A 27,120-nucleotide genomic window follows, 5' to 3' on the forward strand; every position below is an offset into this window, starting at 1 on the left:
AGCTGTGTGACAAAGTTCCTCCTCTACCTTGGTGGGTCCTGTGCTTATTGGCGGATTTGCTTGCTTCACAGATTCACCCTGTGGGTCAGGAAACAGTCCAGAGACCTTCCCCTCTGGTAGAAGCTATAGTCCAGGTCAATTCCTCCTGTGTTTGATCAGGAGTTGGGAGGTATGGGGGGAACCCGGGCCCGCCCTCTACTCCGGGTTCTAGCCCAGGGCCCTGGGGACTGCAGCTGTCTATGGTGCCTCCTGGTACAGTTGCATGACACCTACAACTCCCTGGGCTACTTCCCCATGGCCTCCTCCCAACACCACCTTTGTCCTCACCACCGAACCTTCCTCCTGATGTCTGATAACGCTTGTACTTCTCAGTCCTCCAGCAGTACGCCTACTAACTTTCAGCTTCTTACACACCTCTTGCTCCCAGTTCCTCACACACACTTCCTCTCCTCTGGCTTGACTGGAGTGAGCCGTTTTATAGCATCAGAGGGGCCTTAATTAGAGTCAGGTGCTTAACTGCCTCACCTGACTCTTAGCAGGTTAATTGGAGTCAGGTGGTCTATTAGCCTGGAGCAGCCCCTGCTCTGGTCACTCAGGGAACAGAAAACTACTTATCCAGTGGCCAGTATATCTCCCTTCTGCTACTCTGCTGTTCCCAACTGGTCTGGGTCTATCACAGCTGTCACATTATTTCATAGCAAATGCTTGTTTTTATATAGATATTTAGAATATGGACAACATTTTCCATCTAAATATAAAAACTTAATGATTGCTACCTTATTTAGAATCAAAATTTACTTATTCTATTTATCTTTGGGGGGCAGGGGGGAAGCCCGTTAATAGTAAAACTGAGTGGGATTACTTTGACTATTTGGAAGATATTAGCTGTAACAGATTACTTCTCTTTATTAACAACAAAATAGTATTTATGTGGTCAAATGCCATACACATTACAAATTTTTGTTTGAAAATTTAATTGAAAATAAACAATCAATTGTTCCAGCTCACTTTGTCTTTAAGTTCCCTTTAAAATACTTGATCTCGAGAAACTGGAGTGTAAACAGTTTCACTTTTGATTTAACTTGATCTTAAATAGTCAATGAGAAGTTGACTTTATAAAATTTTATAACTTTCCTGTGCATGTAGTCTATTTATTTATTGTTTGTGATGCAATGAAGAGAGGTAAATAGTGGGGTCACCCAAAGATCTGTACTGAAACCTGTGCTGTTTAACATATTCATAAATTATCTGGAAAAGGGGTGAAGTGGCAAAATGTGCAGAGAATACAAAAATAGTCAAGATAGTTAAATCCAAAGCAGCTGTTAATAATTACAAAGGGATCTCACTACACTGGGAGACTGGTAACAAAATGACAGTTGAAATTCAATGTTAAGTGCAAAATAATGCACATTGGAAAACAATCCCAACTATATATACAAAATGATAGGGTCTAAATTAGCTATTATCACTCAGAAACAGATCTTGGTGTTATCATGGATAGTTCTCTGAAAATATCTGCTCAATGTGCTGCAGCAGTCAAAAAAGCTAACAATCTTGGGAACTATTAGGAAAGGGATAGATAATAAAACCAAAAATATCATAATGCTGCTGTATAAATGCATGGTATGCCCCCACCTTGAATACTACATGCAGTTCTGGTCACCTTATCTCAAAAAAGATATATTAGAATTGGAAAAGGTACAGAGAAGGGCAATGAAAATGATTAGGGATAAGGTACAGTTTCCATATGAGGAGAGATTAAAAAGACTGAGACTGTTCAGATTAGAAAAAAGATGACTAAGGGGAGATATGAGAGAGGTCTGTCAAATCATGAATGGTATGGAGAAAGTGAATAAGGAAGTGTTATTTATCCCTTCACATAACACATGACCAGGGGTTCCCCAATGGAATTAATAGCAGTTTTAAAACAAACATAAGGAAGAACTTCCCGTGGCAACAAGTTCCACAGGTTGACTGTATTGTGTGATGTTGTGAAGGCCAAAAGTCTAAGTGGGTTCAAAAAATAATTGGACCTATCCTCCATGAACTTATCTATCAATGACTATAAGCCAATATGGTCAGGGACATAACCCCAGGCTCCAGGTGTCCCTTAACGTCTGACTACAGGAATCTGGTACTGGACAACTCAGAATTGACCTGTTCTGTTCATTTGTTCTGAAGCATCTGTCACTGGCTTCTGTCAGACGATACTGGGCTGGATGGACCATTGGTCTGACCCAGCATGGCTGTTCTTATGGTCCAAAGAAGAGAGGGTGATTTAAATTATAACCTGAGAAGAGTATATAATAATATCAGAAGGCCAAAGGGATTTTCACAATCAGAGTAATTTTCTTTTCCCAATGGCCATATCTTATGCTTTTATTGCTTGGAAGCATTAGGATCTAGTTGTTTATTAAATATTTTTAAGAAAGTGTCAAATCTCACATGGAGAGTTCTCGAAACATAATCTATATCTGCTGTGAGCCATTTTGTTTTTGAAAGCACAGAACATCTGAACACGTAATATTTGTTACTACTTCTGCCTAACTTTTGCATGCCATAGTACTAAACAGTCTTAGGTCACCTGGGAGCCAGGCTTGAGGCAAAGCCCAATTAAGTCAATTAGGGTTTTTCCATAGTTTTCAGTAGTTTTTGTGTTGGGCCCATATGCTTAATCAAGGAAAAACAGCAAGAATATGCTGTATATTAATTACATGTAATTGTTACAACTCATGGGGTCTCCTTTATTGAAAACATTCAACAACTCCAACTTTATAGTTTTTAAAAGGATGTATAGCTTAGATAAAGTGCAAAAAATATAATGCTCTGATTTGACTTGGCGTTGAGTAAACATGAAATATTTTCTAATGTTTTGCGTCTCCAACAATTTCTATTAATGTCCATCAGTCAGTTAAAAGAGAACCTCTTAACAAGTGGTATAATGTTGCTTTTAAATGGCTGAATTTACACTAATTTGGGAATACTTATCTTTTTAAGACATGTATTCTTATTTTAGTTACAAATGACACTTTCATATCTCATCTCAAAAGCCATTTTAAAATTTAGAAATTAATAAAACCTATACAAAGTTTTATGTTCCAATTTTTAGAAGAAAAATGCATCTGCTTTATTTTGTTGCCTTCATATAGGCTGATTAACTTTTTGGCATTCTTTTTCTGTAGGCCATTTTTGGCTTATTTTAGTAATTTTTGTGATATCCGGTGTGATATGAAAGTTTGACATGAAGTGTTATGAAATAATCTATTTTAATTTTAAGAAGATGCATTTTGAATCTGGAAACCATTATCCTGAATAATTAGTGCTCTGCTCATAAGAACTTTATTTTTTCATACTTATTTACATACATTGTTCATCTGTTAGCTTTTTCTTTTTCATGATTAATTTTAATATCTCAGCATTTTTATCTAATTTAACATTTTCATATTTTTAAAGGTCCCCAGGTGCATCCAATTTTTCAACTTTACCAAAGATCTCTCCATCTCTATCAAATAATTATAACAACATCAACAACAGAAAGTAAGCAACATATCTTAAGAATTTTTTTATTTAATTGAAATCTCCCAAATATGATTTGGAAAATGACCTTGTTTTTTTTACTTTTTAAGTTAGGGAATTAGTTTTGTTTTGACAGTGCTCTGGTTGTAATTCTTTTATTATTGGTCAGTACTTCTTAGTGCGGGTGCTGTATAAACATGATATCAAGAAGTGAAACTCTGTTAAAGATGCTTGGGGGTGTGTGTGTGTATATGTACATGTATACATATACACATATATAAACACACACACACTGTTCAACAGATAAGAGACTAAAAAGAACATTGAGCGCTGTAAGAAAGCATCTTAAGACTTCCTTTAGAGTTTATCATGTTAAATACATTTAAAAAAATGTACTGCTGTATTTGAGAGAAACTAATAAAGGAAATTTAAAGTGAAGGGAGGCAGTCCTTCCCTCCTCCACCCCCACTATCCCCCCAATCCCTGTGGATTGTATTAGAGTGGACAACATCACACACAGGTTTGAGACCACTGCAATATGAAGACATAATGGTCAGGTGAGACTGATTTATAGTCCTTGAATTAACGTTGATAGTCTGTCTACCTACTGTTGTGCCTTGGTGTTAGAAGTCTGAGATCATTGTGTGAAAAGGATTGCTGTATTTGGATATTGTAACAATAGATGCTCAGTGAAAAGACAGACTTTTTATCTTTCTTTAAAATTTATTTCTTTAAAATTGTCTCCTATCACTTCCTCTTCTCCTTGGGCTGCCACCTTGATGTGGTGGAGAAGCTTGCGTATACTTAAGATCCTAAGAGCGATGCTGTCTGGAGTCCTGTACTCCTGATAGGGTCACCCAGGGTGGTAAGGTGAGATTGCGGTAAGATGATTGTGCTGTAGTTGCACACTCAAAGGAGGATCTTCAAACAGACTTTAATTGCTTCTCTGAAGCTTAAGGCTAAGCCTAAGGCTAACTCTGAGCATCGGCAAAACAAAACTTCTCCACCAGACAGTCCCCGGCCAGTCATCAGACCCAGCATGGAAGATCTGTATCAACAAAGAAGAACTGGAAAATGTAGAATACTTTGCCTATCTTGTCAGCCGTCTCTCACAGAGGGCAGACATAGATGTCGAGATTCAGCACAGAATTTGCCGATCCAGCTTTACCTTTGGAAGACTGTCTCAACGGGTGTTCAACAATCACAACATCGGAACACATAGTAAACTGTTAGTTTACAAAGCGGTGGTAATCCCAATTCTCCAAGGCTGAGAGACTTGGGTGACCTCCTGAAAAACCTGGACTGTCAGCACCAGCGCTTTCTACAGAAGATCCTCAACATAAAGTGGGAGGATCGTCGCACTAATGTCAGTGTCCTCATAGAGGCCAACATCTTCAGTGTTGAGGCCCTGGTTATCCAGCACCAGCTGAGGTGGAGCGGGCACTGTGTGCGCATGCTTGATATATGCTTACCAAAACAACTGCTGTATGCCCAGCTCGCCAAAGGAGAAAGGAAACGAGGAGGCCAAAAGAAACGCTTTAAAGATACTCTCAAGATAAACATAAAGAGAAGTGGCATCGACACTGCACACTGGAAGACAGCAGCTCAGGATAGGGATAACTGGCAAAGACTTGTCAGAAAGGGAACATCCGCTTTTGAGGAAAATCGCCTTGCCCTGGTCGCAGAAAAACACCAGAAAAGAAAGGAAAAACAACAGTCAAGGAGCAATTTCGGCCCAACCCTGTCTTCCAGCACCACCTGCAATATCTGCCAATGAGCCTGTGGCTCAACGATCGGACTGTTCAGTCACCAAAGGACCCATGAAAAATAAAACCTTTAAAAGAGATCATCCTTGACTTCGAGGGATCGTTGACGACGATCACTTCCTACTTCCTTACTTGTCAGGCGTCTACAGGGTGCTGGCACTTTTGTTCAAAATCCCAGCAGACGTATCAAAGAGACAATGGGTGTAGAAACTGAAGTGTTTTACCCATAGAAACTTGTTCAGGTTAAATTTGAGATACATAAGAATGGGATTGGGAAGATGATTGTTGCAAGGCTAAATGGAAATGTGGAGCTGATTTTGCTGTTAATCCTGCTCTAGGCTTAATTAGAGTATACTCCAGTCTTTTACTATTTTGATACTAAAACCTGAAAAAGGAGAGATGTCCTTACAATCCTGGCTGAGCTCCCTTTTGTGGATGCATATCATGTTGCTGTAATAGGACCAACGGTTCAATCCCGGTGTCCAGTCACTGTTTCAAGCTCAGAGCTTCTAGACACCCCCCCCCCCCCCCCATGGGACTCTTCAGTGTAACTGCCTAGGCCCCAAAACTAGTGCTGATCCTCCCCAGTAGCAATTGCATGTTCCTCAGTGTTCCATTAAAGCTGTGGGTGCTCTAGATTACTATTTCATCCACTGGAAACTGTGACAGTTAAAATAAGGGGGACACAGGCTTTGAAAAGGAATTGGTAAATCAGTCACACTTTACCCATAGACACAGCACAAGAAATACAGAGATCTATGAAAAAATAACAAAACCCTGTCTGCAGTGTCCTTACCTTTTTGAGAGCTCTCTATGAATGTTGGTCAGTCCTTTCAGGGCCCCAGAACACTCCTCTCCTTCATCTCTACTGCCCAGTCTTGCCTTTTTGTTCCGGTCAGTGAGAGAGCGCCTTCTAAGTGCAGAACTTTGTCCTTTTATGAAGATCCAGATTCCTCTCTGAGGTTATTCCCTCAGCAACTTCATGTCCATCCTCAGGTGATTTGTTGCTTAGTTACAGCCCATCTGAAGTCCAGACTGGGAAAACTGGTTCCCCTGGGCTGCAGCCCTTGCATTATTCTATGGTACTTCCATTTGAGTGGAAGATCAGGTTAGTGCCTTTTGATGGCACTCCATTGTTAACCCTCTGCTAGTGAGCCCACAGAGTCTCTGCTAACCTCTCCTGGAAACCCAGTTCAATGTGGAAGTTATATTCTTATATTCTGTTGAAACTTCATATGGCAAAGTACACATCACAAGAAACTTCACGGTTCCCAAGTGTACACAGCATTCAGCTCAAGAAGTAAAGGGATTTACTCTCACCAGGTTCCCAGTGTCTTCTGCAGCTTATTGGCTGCAATAATGGTTGTAAAAGACTTTACCACACTTGTTGCCAGACTGTTTATTAAATCGGGCAGCACAGGCATTGCACCAATCGCAGGAGCGCTCCCGTCATGGGGAAATGGGGATCACTGAGCAGAATTGACCTGGGGGGGGGGGGGGGGAGAAGAGGTCTCCAAACCACTAGAACATCTCTCTCTTTTGTGGGCCAGAATTGAGACCAGAAATAGATTCCCCTTTGGAGAAATAAATTAGGACAGATGCATCATAACAGCTCAGCATTGACAGCTTACCTGAATTTGTGTGTATTTCATCTTTTGGAATACTTCCATTTTATTTTACACTGCCACAGGAATATTATATTTACCATAGAATTTTCAGTAGTGTGTACCACAAAATTCAAAAGGCTATGTTATCACCTCTGTGTGACTCTCATGTTAAAACAAAAAATCAGTATCCATTTATCTTCATCTGATTAATTGTATCTTAATATAAAAAATTAGTTACAAAATAATGTAATCCAGAGAAAATATTGCATATGTTTTAGTCTGTGCAAAGACTGATATTTACATCTAGAAGATTTCTGGCTATTTTAATGCTACTTATACTGTTAATATTATGACCCCTGTGTATGCATTATGCCTCAGATTGATGCAAGGTGCTTTCCCTTAGTGTCTATCTCTAAGGGACTGAAGAGCTTTTTTCAGAAATATGAGGTATACTTGATTCTTGCATGTGTGTCTTTGAGGAAGGAGAGGTTCTCTAATTTTTTTCTCTTCGTAATGTTCAAGAGAGCAGACTGTTTTAAAATTGGTTTGCTTCATCAGTAGTGAAATACTTTCAGATTAACTCAGCAAAACTGCTGAATTAAAATAGATACATGTACGGAGGAGGACTGAAAGTGGGAGTTCATCTTGTAATCATTTAAATTGCGTATACTGAATACAAGTTTTAAGGGATATTCTTTAAATTGAAAAGTGTCCAGGGTACATCATAAACCACCATCACCCACTTGTATTTTTAAGATTATGAGGATTAATTTGTTGCACTGCATGTTCTTTCCTTGTCATGTTTTTTCTTAGCAAATGACCTTCAAAATCTTGTTCAGGTTTATTCTAATGTGAAATATTTGAGGTTTGTAGAAATGCTCTTGAATCGTATCCAAAGTTGCTATCATAAATATTTCATATGATTAGTAACTAAAAACAGTTTAAGGAATTTTAATCTTTTACGTGATTTTTTTTAAAAAAAATTCTATATGTAAGATAAAACTTGCTGTTTTACTGGGCTCTTTTACCCTTCTAGTTTTTTAAAATATGCTTATTTTATTGGGGGGGGGGGGGTTATATTTAGTATTTGTATTCTGTCATATGGTAATAAATTACCCTTAACTTAGCTAACATTTTAGCTTTAATATAGTCTCACTAGATAGGTACATGATAGAGCTTTATGAAGTTGGAATGTACTTGCTAGAAGGCATTTTGTGTTTTCCTTATTACTCCAGGCTTTTTCCCGCATTTGAATGCTGGATTGTGCTGTCCTAGCAGTGAAACTATAAATAGAATTTCTAATGCATCAAGCCAGTGATGTCACGGTGGCCTTGGAAATCTCAGCTCTCACCTGTAACCAAAGCACAACTCTTCATTCCAGTTTCTACTGTCCTCACTCTCTTACAGTAGCAGAATGCAGAAAGGATATACATGAGATGATTTATTGCTGCTGGTGGTCCCTAAAGTCTGAGTGTTTTAAATTTGATGGAGCAATGAAGAATGGAGTGAGCTGTGAAGCTGCTCCTGTAAATCAAGGGTAGAGAGATACAATAGTAGTCTGTTTTGGTTGTTTCGGTGCATGAAAATGTTTGGTTGCTTGCAGGGAAAGAGATCTTCCTTTTCTTTTTGACTGAGATTTAAGATTGATAAGTTGCAAAGTTAAATGCTTCTAAGAAGATATCTAGATATCTAGTTAACGATAGTTACTTTTAATTTTAGATAACTTATTTGATAATTACCAAAAATACTAGGTGTATTAAAGCATTATAGGTCATGTGGCTACATTGTGAAAAATGTTTTGTTTTCTTACAGTGTGAAAAATTCAAACTATTGCCTCCCATCATACACTGCATATAAGAACTATGATTATTCAGAGCCAGGAAGACACAATGAGCAGCCTGGCCTCTGTGGCCTAAGTAACTTGGGAAATACGTGTTTCATGAACTCAGCAATTCAGGTAGGTGCTTCAGAGTAAAGTGAGCCTGGCTTGGAGATTAGTATTTTTGTATTTTGCATTGAGACACTTGGTTACTGGCAGAACACTATAAAATTTGAGAAAATAGCACAGATTGTTATGTGGGGAAATTTAGTTTTTATATCTACTGTTTCCCCTAATGTTGTGCTTTACACATGGAGCCAGTTGCAAAGGGAAACCTGAGTAGGATCCTAAGTAACCCAAGTGATCCCTTGAATAGGATTCTGTACTCTCCTCTGTTGCTTGGTACTTTGTGAAAAGCACGAGGTGCAGAAGGAAACATATAAATTCTAATTGTCTGGGTATACCACAAGAAGGACAGGAGACTTGTTATGGGTTTAATCAGGCCACAACTTTATTATATAGATGTCTGGGACTACCCGGCAGATAAAGTGTACAGTGCAGGCAAATCCATGCTTATTTACATCAATTCTCCGGGGCTTTCACCAGACCCCCTTTGTTTAATCCATGCTTATTCAATTTAGTTTTCCGGGGCTTTCACCAGCCCCCTTTTGTTTCCATCCAGGTCCCCCAGCTGACCCATGGCTTGGACCTTACCATCCACCAGCCTCATAAGAGGGTTAAGGAAGGCTATGAGAACAGAGGGGGTTGGCTTCCTGCTGTACTGATCATTGGAGTCCCCGAACCCTCTCCCCCATTCTGTTCCTTTATCCAGGACCTCTTTTTAAGTCCTTTATCAGGCCATTTATCTGGTCACTGGCTGCCCTCCCTATGGAGTACCTGCACTGAACATCCGCCACAAGGAGAAGCCAGCCATTTGCTTGGCTGCCTCCCCCCCCCAACCCCGCCAGGTTCCCAGACATCTTCAAATGGCCTCTTGGCTAGCAGCCCTACTGGGGAGAAAGAACCCTGCATTTCTCTGCATTTCTGAAATACATTACATATAATCCTGGCAACAGTACTGTGAGCTAAACAGGTGCTGTGTTATCTGAATCTTATAGATGAGAAAACTGAGACAGAGTTTAAATGACTTGCCCAAAGCTACAGAGAGTTATTTCCAGATTTGTGATTTGACCTTCAGTTTTCTGCTCAGACTCCACTATGCTACTCTTCTCATAAATAAAATAAACTTGGTAGCTAGTTATGAAACTTTTAAAATGGAGGGGAAGAGCTGCTGTGTGTGGGGCTTGTGCCTGTGTGCGTGTGCGGTTCCTATACAAACTTAGAAATGCCCAGACTAGGTGATTCTTCTTTCTCTACTCCCACCAAATATGTACCTTCCTAGATATTTCCTTGCACTGTTAGCACTCCACTTGGATTACTTTTACCTCACTTGCACCTGAAATTCTGGAGAGGAGGGGAGAGAACAATGACATCAACATAAAATAATCTTAGATAGAATTAAGTAAACTAGGAGCTAGCTGAAATTTTGCCATACATGCCAAAAAAAACCCAAACACCTTATTACTCTTACCTCCAGCGCTTCCAGTCAGTATAATCTAAATGTTTGTTTCGTCAGGATGACTGGAAAGTGGCTATTGAATTAGAGTAGCCTTCCTTTTCAGACATTTCCTATCATATTTCATGAGACATCTAATGTGAGCATCTGGGAGTGACTATTTTTGATCTGGTAGGTCTAGAATCAGATATTCAAATTTGTATTTCAGGTAACTTAGTTGTTTTATGAATCAATTTGTAAAACAAGATATATGTTTGCTTCCGCTGACTTACAAGATACTATTGTATGTGTTAATCAGAAGATAGCTGTATCTTTGATCTTATTGAGTACTTGTTTATTTCTTTTCTTGGGGGATGGGTGGAGGACTCCTTTGTTCCTGTGCAAGAAGCGCAAGGATTTTCCCTCAGTCCTACTTCGCAGCCATCCTTCCTGAGGAGAACTAGATGGAACTCTGCGTAGCCTGTCAATGCCTCATTATAATCAGATGTGAAAAATGATTGAGCATTGTGAGCCACACCCCTCCACTCCCAGGAGGTGAGCATGTTGCTTTCATGGTGCTTCACCCTCTACTGGGCCAGAGATCAGTTAACAGGAAATATAACCCCGATTTCCCTTCTGGTGGTACAGTGCACTACCCCTAGGTGCCCTCTTATTGAAGACAACACTTTTATGTTGCCTCAAAGGCATTTATTTTGGCCTCTTGTTACGGTGTTGGCATGAGTTGAACTGTTTCACTGGGAAAGGTTAGCTTTAGAGTCTACTCAGGCAATTAAAGCTTCTGGTGAATTTCTCTTGAGGATATTGATGCCTTTCAACTTAGCTGGAATAATTTAGGAATTTTTGTTCTTCTGAACAAGATTGAACATGGGAATACAGGCTTGAGAGTCAGATAATGAACTGACATCTATTGGATTATTTTAGCCTTTTATTCCCGTATATATAATTATCCTGTTCTTTCTGAGTGAATAGGTAAATGTGTCAGGAACCTTTGGGAATATATTAGCTGCCAAAGGAATGGGAGCTGATCTACTTATAGCTGTGAGAAGTAATAAAAATTTAGCAAGACTAGTATTTTTTGTGATTTGTGGTAGAAATAAGCCCAAATAGTAGTAAAACTGTTACTCTGCTGAGACATTGACTTGGTCTACACTATAGTGTTAGGTCCATGTAGGCAACTTACGTTGACCTAATTATGTCAGTGTCTACACTACAGCCTTGCTTTTGCCGATGTAAGTGCCCTAATACACTGACATCATAATTCCATTTCCACGAGAAGGGTTTATGTCGGTGTAGTTAAGGCAACACAGTGTCCATGTAGACACTGGGGGTTACTTAAACCAGCTTACATTGGCTGTTGGCTGTCATTCTTGTCAGGTTCAGAGACTAATTACAGCAATGGCTGTAAATCGACCTAACCTGGTCAATTTAAGTTTGTAGTGTAGACTTGTCTACACTCTTACACCTGTTACCTACTTTAACAGTATCTCCCATTTTAACTATTTAAGTGCTAGTATCTGTCCATGAAACTATTCTAGAATAGTCTATATGAAAATTTATTTTGCTGATCACGTCTAATGAAAACTTAAAATACAGGGATAGATTTTGCTCCTACTTTTTTTGTTTTTCTCTTGAAACTTTTTAGATATAATATCTTTCTACTTTCCTCCCCCTTTAAAAACAAAAAAAACCAAAAACCACTCTTGTAAAAGAAGAATCATAATCTGATGAGGACAGATCTGAAGAAGAGCACTGTGTAGCTTGAAAGCTCTGCCCTTCCACCAGCAAAGTTGGTCCATTAAAAGATATTACCTCTTTCACCTTGTCTGTCTCAGACTATAACAACACTGAGCGGTAGACAGAGGTTGATTTTTCTGGAAAGATACAAAGCTATTTAGCTTTGTTTTAGGAAGTAGGGAATGAGTGTGTTGATTAGGAGGTAGTCAGTATGAAAGGTTTAGTCTGTCTCTTGCTATTGTGTAATGCCTAAAGTTATTGGATAGAAATGTTTTTATAAAAATAGAAGATTAAAAGAAAATAAGTAGTTTAAATGGTTTCCTTTTTAAACTTATTTTGTTTGTATCTTTTATGTTTATAAAAGCATTCCTATACAGTAACTTTAGGCATATACACAATCTTAGGCAAAAAGACTAAGAATAAAAAATGAGAATTATATAATATGCAGTATAAATATTACTTTATACGTATAGCCCTTTTTATCTGTAGATCTAAAAGCACTCTACTATAGACTATACAAAAAATGAAAGCTAAATAGTTGTTGATTATATTTTGGACTTTCTTTCCCTCTTCTTTGCAAACTGAATACTTAAACCCTCAGTCCTAATAATCTTTTAAAATCACATGGTTGCTTATGGATGTAAATGAGCTACTTGTCAAAGCATATGCAGCCCTGTGGAGGTATTGAATATAGTGTGAAATGGTAACTAGAGTTTTCAAACAGGTTAGTTTCTGCTACAGTCACAATCTCTTTAAACATTCCCCAAGAAGATGGCGACCCAAGAGAGCAGTAGCAAGTTTTAAATGCAGTATTTATTAGTGATTAACTTGATTTGTTTAAATTCTGTCTTTGTTTACTGATAATGCCACAGCACTGAAAGAGTTAATGATAGACCTGTTTAATTGAAATGTATCAAATACTACAAGGATCCCAGAAAACAGGGCTGTAGTAAACAGCACTCTAATTTCAATAAGAAATATATCAATAAGAAAACATGGGCTATTGAGTTCACAAAATACAAATCTAACAAATAACAATTGATGTACCAGTAAAAGGTCAGGATGCATAGAACACTTTTGGAGAGAGTTCCTTCTGACTTGAAACTCAATGGGCAGAAATTGAATTTCATAAATAATTTATTTTTATGAGTTCCCAAGTGTCCTGCTGAATGTGAAGTAAACAAAAATGCAGATAAGTGAAGTTATTCTTGAAATACTCTGCTACTTCAATCTTCCGTCTCTCAATGAAGGCTGCAACAATTTTAGCCTGTTATCACGCCAATAGTGCAGTGTCATGCAGTGCAAAACCCTTTTTTTTTAAATGTTTTTTCATATGCCAGTCTTACAAATCAGTAGTAAGACCACACTAAAGAAAGATTGGCATAAAGATTACTTAGTCCATTTCTCCAATGGAATTGTTTAAAGCAGAGGAAGTTATAAATAGGGCCCTACCAAATTCACAGTCCGTTTTGGTCAATTTCACGTGCATAGGATTTTAAAAATCGTAAATTTCATGATTTCAGGTATTTAAATCTGAAATGTCATGGTATTGTAATTGTAGGGGTCTTCTCCAAAAAAAGGTGTCCTGGGGGGGCGCAAAGTTATTGTAGAGGGATTGCAGTACTGCTACCCTTACTTATATGCTTCAGAGTTGCTCCAGGCCTTCAGTTAATGGCCACACTGACAGATCTCTGTTCAGAGCAGTAACCCTGAAGGCAAGATTGAGAACCTTGTTCTTCTTCTCAGAGCTCTAAGAACACCCTAGTGACTTGTGGTAAGACTACTAAATAGAAGACAACAGGTAGCAGATTTTGAATTTCACATGTTTGGGGAGGATGTTTTAAAAAACTCCCAGACAACCCTACAATTGCAAACAGGGAGAGAAAAGGGAGATCTTATTTATTTCTTTTGAGTATCAGTTCAGTTAACTACTATTGCTTAACTGGATCGGTAGCCGAGAGACTGTAGATAAAGCCTTCCCCTAAAAGTTCTGTTCATATGTTTAATCAAAGTGATTGGAAAGTGCGTGCTTGGAGGGAAGGTTTCCCTACTGATTTAGAGAATTCTAATGTGACTCTTGTTTAGAATTTTTGTGATTTAATCTGAGTGTGTGTGTTCCCTCAGAATACATAGTCTTTCATGTAGGCATTGCTTCTTACCAGGCAAATTGGGAGGGATCTATTATGCATGATGTGTCTAGTTCATATCACATCTGTGAGAAATCTTGCTTTAAGGAGTTGGATTTCGTGGATACTCTGAGTAGCATTATGTATTGGGACTGGATTTTTCCCTTAGGGAGCCAAAGAGGAAATATTATCCCCACTTAATTGTCTACAAAGAAGCAAGTAAAAGACTTTATTTGGATTTGGTACTAATTTGGTTTGGTTTGACTGTTCTTCATCGTTGACCACAACCAATTGATAAGCCAAAATAAGCAAAATCTACAACAACACTAATGATGATCTAGGTTATGTCCCAAAAACTAAATGAATACTTTACATCAGTTTTCAATAAGGATGACAATGTAGAACATAGGGGCAAAGGCAGGATACCTAATGGAAATGAGTGAATAGAAATGGAAATTACCACATTCAAGGTGGAAGCAAAACTCAGAGAGCTTAATGCACTCAAATCGGGGCTGGATAATCTCCATCCTAAAATACTGAAACAAATGGCACATGAAATTGCAAGTTCAGTAGTGGGCATTTTTAATAAATATCTCAAATTGGATGTGGTACCATATGACTGAAGAAGAGCAAGAATAAGAAGTATATTTAAGGGGAAATGCAGTAAATCTAATCTGTCTGAATTTCAGTATAGCTCTTGATATGGTAAAACATGGGAAATTATTAGTTAAACTAGAGAATATGGGGTTTAGGATCGAAATGGTACGGTGGTTAAGGAAGTGGCTAACAGGGAGACATGGGTTTTCCTGTAAGGAGAATTCTCTGGCTGGTGTGGGCTTACTAGTGGAGTTCCTCAAGTATCCGTCTTGGAACAGATTTTGTTTAATATTTTCATTAGTAACCTTGGCCCAAAAAGTAGGAGTGTGCCAATGGAGTGTGCCGATGATGCAAAGCTGGGAAGCATCGTCAATACAGAGGAGGATTGGAATATTATACAGGAAGAATTGGATGACCTTGAGGCATGGAGTCAAATAAATTGGATTAAATTTAACAGTACTTAAGAGCCTAATAACAAGAATTTCAGCTATAAACTGAGGCTCATTACTTGAAAGCAATGGAGGAGAAAGACATGAACCATAGGAAGACTGAGTCACCAATGTAAAATGGCTGTGGAAAAGGTAAATGCAATACTAGGATGTGTCAGATGAGGTATTTCCAGTAGAGGTAGGGAAGTATTAATGCCACTGTACAAGGCATCGGTAAGACCTCATTTGGAATAGTGTGTGCAATTCTGATCACCATGTTCAAGAAAAATGAATTCAGACTGGAACAGGTGCAGAGAAGGGCTACTAGGATGACCAGAAGAACTGGAAAGCCTATATGAGAGAAGACTAAAAGAGTTTGGTTTAAGCTAAAAGGGTGATATGATTACCAGGGATCCTAGAGATTCTTTCACCACAGAAAAACACGGAATTTGCATTTTTACAGAGAATCTTTAGATTTAACAGTTTGTGAAAAAATAAAAACCCATATTAACTAAATTTTACTGAAAGTACCGGTGTCACTTATTCAATTTGCACAACCTCCCCCTCTTGTAGTTGATTTTTTATTATGTTAAATTTACATAGCTAAATATACACCAATAAACTGCTTCGGCGAATAGAGGTTACTCAACGGCGGTTAGGGATTTGTGTTTTAATGCATCTCAAATTTCACTTCAGCCTCCAGACATGAATAATTAAAGTTCTGAAAAGATGCTGACAACTTTAAAAATCACCCCTAAAGACCATGTCACTGAGTTTGGTAAGGACAAATTTCACGTTGATGGTAATGTGCTGTTCTGTACTGGATGCAACAAGGCTGTAGATCGTTTGAATGCAGACAATTTTAGAACACATGGAAAGCACTAAACATAAACTGAATGAAAATAAACTAAAGCAAGAGGCTGAAACAGCAGGGCCATTGATGACAGTAAAGAAACTGCACTGTGACTGGATCATTCTAGCATTTTACAACTGTCAAAGAACAGCATGAAACTGTCACTTTCAGTTTTTGTTCGAATGTGTGTAAAAGACATTCCTCTGCATAAAATTGATTTACCTGTTGTCCGAGATTTTTTGAGCAAGCACGTTGAGAGGTAATGCCATTCCCAAATCAGATCAATTGTATTCCTGTTATTTACCAACTCTCTTTGAAGAGGACATACAGCACCTTCTCAATGACCTGAAAGGAAACTCGATTGCCGTGATCATCGACAAACAACCGACTTAATTTCATGGCTGGAGCATCTTACATCATCAAGTGATAATGCGACTGGATCTGCAGCTGCTCAAAATGCTGCTGATAAACTGAGACAGTACAACCTAAAAAATAAACAACCAGCAATTGATTTTCTCCATGATGTTCATGCGCTGGATCCTAAACAGATAGTTGCTGCTTCTACAGATTATGAAACTGAAATCACAATTAAAGCTGTCTGAAGAATGCAACATGGAATGGCTAGTGTATTTAGGCATTGCCAAAGACGTGTTTGGAAACGTTGAGGATCCCATTTACTGATGTATGGCTGTTGAAGATCGCGTTCCCAACCTGATGAAACATGCAGTGGCTCTCCTCCAACTTGACTGTATATTCAGCTGACATGGAACGAAGTTTCAGCCAACTTGGGGTTCTTTTCCGTGCTCAGCACCAATGTCTGAAAGACGAAAATGTGGCTGGAATGCTGCAACTCTATTTTAACAACCAGGACTAACTCATAAAGTGAGTAATGTTTATATAAAAGCAGTTTTCACTTTATTTTTGTGAAATAATCTGAAAATATAGTATAGCAGTATTTGGTATATGTAAGAAATATACATTGCAATTATATTTTATTTCATTATAATGGTTGGCACTGGTAGGCTTCGAAGTTACTTGCTTAAAGATTTTAAATATAGCAATAAAACTTGTGTTCAACTGATACCTATATATATTGTGGCTAGGGAAAGTAAAGTTCAGCGTTTCATTTTAATTGTGGGAAAATGCGGATTTCGGGGGGAGGGGGAGGTTATTGGAGAATGTTGGGGTTTTTAATGACTGAAAACTAGGATCCCTGATAATTACTCTGTACATCAGAGAGGTAAACACCAGGGAGTGGGGGAAGCTATTTAAGCTAAATGTTGGCACAAGAAAAAATGGTTATGAACTGGCCATGAATAAATTTAGGCTGGGAATAAGATGGTTTCTAACCATCAGAGGAGTGAGGTTCTAGAAAAGCCTCCAAAAAACGAGTAGTTGGGGGTAAACAACCAAAGTAGTTTTAAGATGGAACTGGATACATTTATGAATGGGATTATATGACAACGTTGCCTGCAGCAGGGTACTGGACTAGATGATACAGGAGATTCCTTCCAGTCCTATGCACATCAAGTTAAAGATATAGGTTAATAGGCAATATGTGTAAATATGTTTACTAATTCTTCAGTTAAACCAGAACTAAGAACATAAGAGGGGCTGTACTGGATCAGATCAATGATCCATCTAGCCCAGTATCTTGTCTTCTGACAGTGGCCAATGCCAGATGCCTCAAAGGGAATGAACAGAACAGGGCAATTATTGAGTGACCTGTCCCCTGTCATACAGTCCCAGCATCTGGCAGTCAAAGGTTTAGGAACATCAAGAGCATGGGGTTGCATCCTTGACCATCTTGGCTAATTGCCATTGAAGGACCCATCCTCCATGAACTTATCTAATTCTTTTTTAACCCAGTGATACTTTTGGCCTTCACAACATCCCATGGCAACGAGTTCCACAGGTTGACTGTTTTGTGTGAAGAAGTATTTCCTTATGTTTTTTGTTTTAAACCTGCTGCCTGTTAATTTCATTGAGTGACACCTGTTTCCTGTGTTATGTGAAGGGGTAAATAACACTTCCTTATTCACTACTATCTACAAACTCTTAAGTTGGATCCTGCAAGAATTTGTTTGTCAATTATTGGTTCTCAAATACTGAAACAAAACTAATTAACAAAAACCCCTGAGAAATCCCAGGTCTTCCTTGTCATCTTCTACTTACTTGGATTGATTGTGGAGAGATACTTCATTCTTTCTTTCAATTTGAATTCAGTGTAGGCCCACCCCATCAAACCAAAAAAAAAAAAAAAAAAGGCACAACAAATGGTTTGTCAAAAAAGAGTAGGCATAATTTAAAAAGTAAAATCTCCGGCAGACACAAGCTTCCAAGATTTTTCTGTGAAAAGGGAATTGTGGAAATGCTAATAGCATTCTACAATTAAAACAAATGCATTTCAATCACTCAATATTTTGTTTCAGCAAATCCAGGAAAACTGAGTGACTTGCATCTACAGCATTCCAAAACAAAATTTTATATTAAGTGGTAAAATCACTTAGTAATAAACATTGGCACAAGTCCAAATAATATAAAGATTGAAACTTTAATTTGTTATCCTTTTAGTTTTGTTGACCACACTCCATGTTCAGCTCTGTCTGCACAATCAAACCCTTTGACATTCCAAATCTACCATCCTGTCTTTAGCTAGATGAAAGACAAGTGGTGTCAGAGTCCTAAATATCTGCTCATTCCAGTATCTCTGGTTGCATCAACAGGTGTGGTTGACTGCCATAGACTTCAGAAATGTGCTCTGTATTTCCCAGTAATCCACCTTTAGCACCATATTCTGTCATGAAAAACACATTCAAGTCTCCAAACTTCAAAAATTGTTAGTTGCTCTTTTAGACCTTTGCTTCCAGTACAAACCTCTCCTAGCTGAAGCTGCAGAAACAGATGAGGACTCTTGCATTTTATTTAACCTACTTCCTAAAAATGCTGGTGTCATGTCCAAAGCCAGCAAGTGGTAGTAGTGTTGATAACCTTCCACTATAACATTTCAGTCAACCAGATAGAATTCTACCTATGACTAGATGCATTATTGATCACAATGCAGAGGATCAAGAGATGACTGTAACGTACATGTTTGTTTGGTTTCCCCAAACCTAGAACTCCTGTCTTTGCCACCAAAGCAGTCTTATGTTGAAAAAACACCAAGGCAAATTATCTCACCCATTCACTCATTCTTGCTGAGGAAGAATGTCATGTCTCAACCAGACACATTTCTTGATTTCTTAATGCAAAATAATAAGTGAGCATTGGGTTCTGCCTTTAGAATCTTAATCACCCAAAATGTTCAGATAAACTTCTGAACTGAATTTTTAAAACTGTTGAGGTTTGCCTGATGTCAGAAATATTTCTCATCTGTAAATTCATTTTTGTGAAGATCCATTACTGTACCTGTAACTGTACAAAAGGTGAGACATCCAGAAAGTTTGCTTCTTTTCCTTTATTTTCTAGAAGTGCTTTGACTAGGACACATGAAGAAAAGCTGAACAAGTAAAAGTAACAATCTTTGACTGCTTTGTCTACCTGACTTCACAAGAGAAAAGGCAAGAAAGATTGGTGAATCTGAATTGCAAAAATTGCATTTTGTAGATTTCATAGGAAGTTGTTTTCCTCTGGTCTTGTGCAACCTTTGGGTGCAGAACTGGAATAAAAAATACTATACTTGAATATGGCTTAACTGCTGGATTGCTTCTTATGCTAGTGTATAAAAGAAGAATGGTTGCTCATGGCTAGTAAGCAAACTGGACTTAACCTTAAAAAAACAGTTTCGTACTTCAATTTTGAGTCCCAAGAGAAATGCTTTTTTGCTCATAGCTAGACAGCTTCATCACAAAATTGCATTGGAATAGACTGATGGAAACAGGATTATTTTTTATTGTTAGTTTGTGTTAATCCTCTTCAGCTAATGTATCTGATCTGGATTTGCCTAAATTTAAAACTAGTCAATTAGAGATCATGATTAACAAGGGGGAATCACTTTTTTTTATTGAGGTTTTAGAAAACTATACATTTTGTTCATGTTAGCAAAGATATTAAACTAGTCACACCAAGTAATTAAAAAATTAAGCTTGTTTTCTTTCCTGTTCTCGTTACTGATTTACTAAAGTATTGAGCATATTTGGCCACCTTGAGAATTAAAAAGAAGTGATTAAAATTCCACATTACAAAAAACCAACTTTGTTTTTGAAGGGGATTGCTTCGGCTATTTTCTGGGGAAAATTCCAGTTTAATTGTATGAATTAATAGGGTGACCGCCCATGGACAGAAGGATTTGAAGGCAATTGGTGATATGGCACTGAATATTCACAAGTTGATTTGTATCATAAGATTATACTGCCTGACAAATTGAGGGTTCAGTTACATGAATTACTCATGATCCCAGGTAACTTTGCCAAGATATTTATTTAAAAAAAAAAAAAAGTACTAGTAAATGCTGCATGTATTTGATAGTGCACCTTATAAAGAAATATATATGGCATTGCCACACAGTTGCAGTAGAAACTTGCTCTGAAAGTTGATGTAGAGAACTACTTTTTTACCGTAGGTGAAGTATGTGACACTTGGGCAACAACCCCAGGCATATGCCCTAATTTCATAATAAATTTGTTTTAGTAGTCACCAATATATTGCATTTCTAGTATGACAACAGAATAGTGGTAGTACAAATCTATTGTGTCAGGTTGAGGTTTGTTGATGAAAAATCCCAAGGGGTAACCTAAAATAGACTAAATCACAAATGCTTTAAGGATCTTACACTGCAGTGGAATCTATGCGCTCTGACCAATTCACTGATAAAGAAAAGAAAATTACTTTTGAGGTATTTTTTCTTTTATCCCTTGAAAATTTGAAACTGAGATGTTTCCTTATCAAACTTTTCTGAGATCAGTGGTGCTCATACAATAGTTGCCTGGTTACTTTTTAAGGAGGAAAAAAGCATTGGTAAATTTGTTTGGAAAGTTTCCTATCTTTTCTCTTCCCTTCTTTGGGTATTGACTTATAAACAGATACCAAAAGGTTGCATTTTAAACCTGCAAGCCTTGACAGTGTTTAAGTTGTATTAGTGTGTGTATATATACCAATTTCATTTCCTAGTCAAGTGGTGTAAACATAGACCGCTGGTGAAAATATTCTTTGGGGAGGCTGAGTAAAACTGTCAGATCCTGCTCTCTGGGGTGGGGAGGTGTTGCAGTTTCTGTCCCAACCTGGAGGGAAGAGCCCATGGTGGAAGGAAAATGAGCCAACCATGCACTCATCCAGCAGCAGTAGCTCCTGTTGGACCCGGCTCCATGCTGTGGTTCATTGGCTCTTGCTGCTTGCAGACTTGCTGTGGCAGGCTCCGAATGATGGGGGACTAGCCATCTGACCTCCCCAACAAGATGGGGGAGGGATGGTCACCAGCCCCACATAACACTCCAAAGTGAAGAAAAGATGCTAATACCAGGGGTCAAGGGATTGGGGGAGGGGAGGTTTCTAGATGAGCCATAGGGAACTAGAGCAGTTAAAGGGAGAGGGGCGGGTGAAGCCAGGACTTGGAGGTATTTGGGGTGATTTATAAGGCATATGGATTTCAGTGTTGGGAGGACAGCCGAAGGGCACTGCGGGAGTAAGTATGGATGGGCAGCAGGGGAGAAGAGGGAGGTTGTGACAGGGAAGTGGTTTGAGGGATGGGGGGGACTATAGAGGAGGTTTTAAGAGGTGGGTTTGTTGGGAAATAGGACTTGGGATGGTGAGCGGTGGCAGGGGGGTTGGCAGGGTGATGCTTTATGGGTGCATTTGGGGAGTTGTGCGATGGGGTAGGTTTATTTGGGGAGATGGGAGTTAGTATGGTGGAGAGGTGAGATCAGTGGGGGGCTGTGGCAGGAGGAGGTTCTGTGGGGTTTGGGTTTATTTGGAGGGTGCAAAGAGATTGGGTGTGTTTGGAGATGAGATATCAGGGGGATTGATGGTGGGTTTAAGCAGGGGCTGGGGAGATGGGTTATTTGGGGGTTGGGTAGGAGTCTGTGGGGGAGAGAGTTATTTGGGGTTCTGTGGTAAGGGGATTGTGGAGGTCCAAGGGGCGGGGTGGGGGGGACAACAGTGCCAATGGCCACAGCTGCCTGTGTCTGGTTCCATCTTCTGCAGTCCCCTTCCACCTCCGTCTCACTTCCTCCATCCCTCTCTCCCTCGCTGGCACTAACCCCAGCTCCACTCACAGGGACGGAGTCATTGCAACTGTACCAGGGATGGGGCTGGCTTGCTGCATGCTGGTTGTGCTCAAGATGGACTCTGCCTGCAGCATCACTATGGGGCCCCACAGATTCACCTCGTCCCGCTGCAGTGCTCTGGGGACTCTCCTGGTTTGTCCTGCTGCTGGGCAGTCAGGCAGCTCAATGCCAAGCTGGCTCTGGCACCACAGGAGGCAGAGCTATGCCTGCTGATCTGGACTGTACAGGTGGGCAGCAGGGCTCACATTTGGAAGGGCTGAGCCTCTTCTACCATTAGCTTATCTGCTGCCACTGACTGTAAGAAATGTCTTCAATATTTGTGGCTCCAATGTCCAGGTAGGCTACCAGTTCTATCATTCAGGAGCAAAAAGATGCATTAGCCATAGTCATGTATTAACTATTTCTTGGCTTTGAGCAGTTAATGACTGAAGAATCTTTGGTTCTTCTAGGTGTAAAAAAAAAAAATTGTGTAGCTCTCCATAGAAGTTTTTTCCCCCCTCTGGAGGTGTGGAGATATTAACATGGGATAAACAGTAATCTTTGATTCTTCTATGACACTTGGTATTTTGGGAGTATCAACGGTGGCAGATTACTTGTATCCTTGGGACTGAGTCCTCTAAAGAAACACAGGATTGGTAAATAAAATTCTGTGTGATTATTTATTTGCCAAAGCTCCGTGTAGACAGGTAAACCTTGCTGAAAGATTTTGCTTTTGGGTTTGTTTGGGTTGGTTTGTTTGTCCTGTGATGCTGCAATAAGCTTTGGGCCTGTTGACATCAAGAGCTACAGAATTTAAGTGAGCATCATGTTATTTGCACTATTATGACCTGTTTTCCCTTTCAGGAGCAGCAATATGTATTCAGCAGTATTGTTAGCTTAAAACACCTAGTTTTGGACTAACTCGTATTAAATCTTGGAGTAAAACCTGTATGCCAGAGTTCCTAACCAAAAAAAGCTCAGTGTTCTAATTTTCGTTACTATTTCCTTAATCAATGCTTTTTTTCTAGTAATTCTTTTGCTGTAACTGACTTTGCTGATGACTTTAAAGATATTAAGATGTCCCAGGTTGAGAGTCTTGAATTGGCCTTTTGTTAACGGAAACCACTACTCTGCTCGGTGGTGTCCGAGGGAAGGGCTCCTCTGTCACACCGACCAGCATCCAACCTGGAAATCAGTACTGAGCCCGGTACAGATACTCAAGACCTGGAACTGCAGGATCTGGTCAGTGCAGAAGAAGAGGCGGAGGGCTCCCTGCCAGTGGAGACCACCTCCTCCTGAGAGAAGGTAGTGTCAGGGATGGGTGGCTCGACACCTCTGGATGACTTCAAAGCTGACCAGGATCTATTGAAGAGAGTGGCCTCAAACCTAGGGCTGGAATTGGAGATACTGAAAGACTCCTCCCACAGCCTGGTCAACATCTTCGCTGGAGTGGCCCCGTCGAGGGTGGCCCTACCCCTCAACGAGACCAGTATCGGTTCAATCAAAACCTTATAGCAGATGCCGTCCTCTCTGCCCTCCACTTCAGAGGGCAGAGAAGAAGTACTTGTTCCCACCATGGGGTATAAGTACTTATATTCCCATCCCCCTCCTGGGTCTCTTTGTGGTCTCTGCAGCCAATGAAAGAGACAGGCAGGGGCTGCAAGGTGTGACCCCCAAGGCGAAGGACTCAAAGAAACTAGACCTTTTTGGTAGAAAGGTTTATTCTACTTGCGATTTACCCCTCCGCATCTCCAACCAGCAGGCGTTGCTAAGGAGGTATGACTTTAACATCTGGGATCCATTTCAAAACTTAAGGACTCGCTGCCCTAGGAGTCCAAACAGAAATTCTTCGCTCTGGTGGAGGAAGGGAAGGCTATAGCTAGGGCTTCCCTGCCCTTGACACCGTGGATGCAGCTGCCAGAACTATTGCATCAGCAGTAGTCATGCAAAGGTGCTCTTGGTGCCAGTCCTCAGGCCTACCACTGGAGGTTCAACAGTCCCTTCTGGACCTTCGGTTGGAGGGAGTTTCCCTCTTCTCAGAGCAGATGGATGGGCCTCTATGTCCCAGTACCTTCAAGGAAGCACTTCAGACCTCAACAACCAGTCCGGGTCTTGGCTATGCCAGGACCTGTTTAAGAAGGGAAGCAGGGGCTATAAGCACAGACAACCACCCCCATCTGCTTCAACCTCGCTACCGGGCCCTCACACATATTTGGGAGGCCCCAAGCAGAAATGTTCCCCAGTGCATAATCTTCTCATCAGGTCAAATGGGACAAGTGGATGGTAGGCTTCCTCCTAATTATCTGCAGTACACATCTGAATTTGACGTCTGAAGTCCTGCTGATTTAACTCCTGTCTATAATCTCTTCAAGAGAGAAACATTTTCATAAAAATATTTAGTCTCTCTCAAAATTTAAGGAAGCTGATCTAACCACCCACTGAGAATTACTGAGAAAGGTCACTTCACTTTTCACTGAATGTTGTTAGATGAGAAATTGTCTTTAGGTTTGAATTTTATTGGCTCTGTCAGGAAAAGATAGAATATCAGTCCATTGCTGTTACTGTACTAGTATTTGATATTTTGACATGTCCATCCACATAAATAATCATATTTTCTTATCACTCCTGTAACCTTGATGCTTCGGCCAGGAGAAGCCAGTTTATTAGTCTTCCAAGTTCTTAAACAAGCTGTAGTAAATACTTGTAAACAGTGTCTTTTCCCATGGTTGGTGGAAGTTAGACTCTCAACTTTGAAACACAATATTTAATCTCTATTATGGCTTGTTCTTGGGGCATTTGAAGTGTATACTGTATTCTGCCGGTGAAACTTTTCAAAAGCCATCCCTCATGGTAGTGCCAGTAATGACAACTGCCACTGTAGCAACTAGGCTTGGTATAAAACCATTACATGTGTTGGGTATCAGAGTAGCAGCTGTGTTAGTCTGTATCCACAAAAAGAACAGGAGTACTTGTGGCACCTTAGAGACTAACAAATTTATTTGAGCATAAGCTTTCGTGGGCTACAGCCCACTTCATCGGATGCATAGAATGGAACATATAGTGAGGAGATATATATACACATACAGAGAACATGAAAAGGTGGGAGTTGTCTTACCAACTCTAAGAGGCTAATTAATTAAGAGAAAAAACTTTTGTAGTGATAATCAAGATAGCCCATTACAGACAGTTTGACAAGAGGTGTGAGAATACTTAACATGGGGAAATAGATTCAATGTGTGTAATGGCTCAGCCATTCCCAGTCTCTGTTCAAGCCTAAATTGATAGTGTCTAATTTGCATATTAATTCAAGTTCAGCAGTTTCTTGTTGGAGTCTATTTTTGAAGCTTTTCAAAAGCTTATGGGTCTGCTCTGGGAATGCCAGTTCGGGTTCAGGGCCTTTAGCCTTCATCTCCCTGGACAGGAATCTCTGTCCTTTCTCTCTCCAGACAAGGATTTTAGGTCACAGTCCCCTGCAGTTCACTTTTGATATCCCCAGCAAGCCAGTTTGACTACAGACAGCACCTAAACTCTGCTCTCTCTCCAAGGGCTGTGAACAGTGTATGCCAACAGTTGCAAGTTACCACACAGCTCTTTCACAGCAGAGTACATCTATTCAGGCCATAAAGCATATAGAAAATAAATAAATAAAAGGACTTACACTCACACTAAACATACCAGAAATTGCCCAAGATTTTGGCAAGTTAAAAAGCTTCCAACCCTTCAGCAAGGGCTTGGCTTGGCTCCCCCCTTGGGCAAAAGTTCATGTCAGTTGGAAAGAATGCCCTGAGTCTCTTTAAACTCAACTCAAAGACTAACCGATGGATTTGGGCATAATCTGAAGAAATGGGTTTTTTACCCACGGAAGCTTATGCCCAAATAAATCTGTTAGCCTTTAAGGTGCCACTGGACTCCCTGTTGTTTTTGTGGATACAGACTAACACAGCTAGCCCCTGATACTTTAAACTCAACTGTTATATGCCAAGTTCTTCCTTTGTACCTTTGCCTTTCTTCTGGGACTGACCTAACCCCAATATATGCAAACCACTCTAGAGGGAAGTACTTCTCTGGAGCTGCTAACAATCTCAGGGACTTTCGTAATCTCTCCCCACTGTTGTTACTTCCTAGGGGAGCTGTGCTATCTCTCCCACCTTGGATTTGCATACAAACTCTCACCCACAATGATACATAAAATATTCATAAATGTAATACAACGTGATCCCCAAATACACTGCATATGGCTGCAATACCTATCATAATTACTGCTTCTACAGAATGTTGTAATTTCTTTCCTGCAGGTATTATAGTTCATTTATTAACAGGCAAATATTTATTATATTTGACTTACAGAAAAATGGCTACTTTAACAAAGATTGAGCATTTTTTGCAGAGCTAATTAAAATCACCCTTCTTTTTATTTTAAGTATTTAATATTTCTATTCACAGTGTCTGAGCAACACCCCTCCACTAACAGAATACTTCCTAAATGACAAATATCAGGACGAGCTAAATTTTGACAATCCTTTAGGAATGCGAGGTGAAATAGCAAAAGCTTATGCAGAGCTCATCAAGCAAATGTGGTCAGGAAAATACAGCTACGTCACACCAAGAGCATTTAAGGTTGGTATTACTTAAATTATAATTTGTTTCAATGTATACAGTGAATTTGTTTTCGCAGCTGAAGTATATGAAACTTATAATACATATAACAAATAATTAAAGCTGTTGATTAATCACAGTTAACTCACACAATTCAAAAAAATTTATCACGATTAAAAAAAATTAATTGCGATTAATCGCAGTTTTAATCACACTGTTAAACAATAGAATACTAGTTGAAATGTATTAAATATTTTGGATGTTTTTCTACATTTTCATATATATTGTATTCTGTGTTGTAA

At 39.4% G+C, this 27,120-nt stretch overlaps 1 protein-coding gene across 3 annotated transcripts in view; it reads left to right on the forward strand.

Annotated features, from left to right (window-relative positions):
• The window catches only part of USP15 (ubiquitin specific peptidase 15), a 138,654-nt gene that overhangs the window by 82,910 nt on the left and 28,624 nt on the right, over positions 1-27,120 (forward strand). The window contains exons 7-9 of one of the 3 annotated variants that reach the window (XM_065399947.1): positions 3,454-3,537; positions 8,702-8,846; positions 26,666-26,839. In XM_065399947.1, the coding sequence (XP_065256019.1) occupies positions 3,454-3,537; positions 8,702-8,846; positions 26,666-26,839 (403 nt within the window). Of the gene's footprint in view, positions 1-3,453; positions 3,538-8,124; positions 8,183-8,701; positions 8,847-26,665; positions 26,840-27,120 lie in introns of those variants that run through there. The other 2 variants (XM_065399954.1, XM_065399961.1) reach the window with 2 other exon arrangements.

The sequence above is a fragment of the Emys orbicularis genome, chromosome 1, assembly GCF_028017835.1.
Source record: "Emys orbicularis isolate rEmyOrb1 chromosome 1, rEmyOrb1.hap1, whole genome shotgun sequence".
Classification (NCBI taxonomy): Eukaryota; Metazoa; Chordata; order Testudines; family Emydidae; genus Emys; species Emys orbicularis.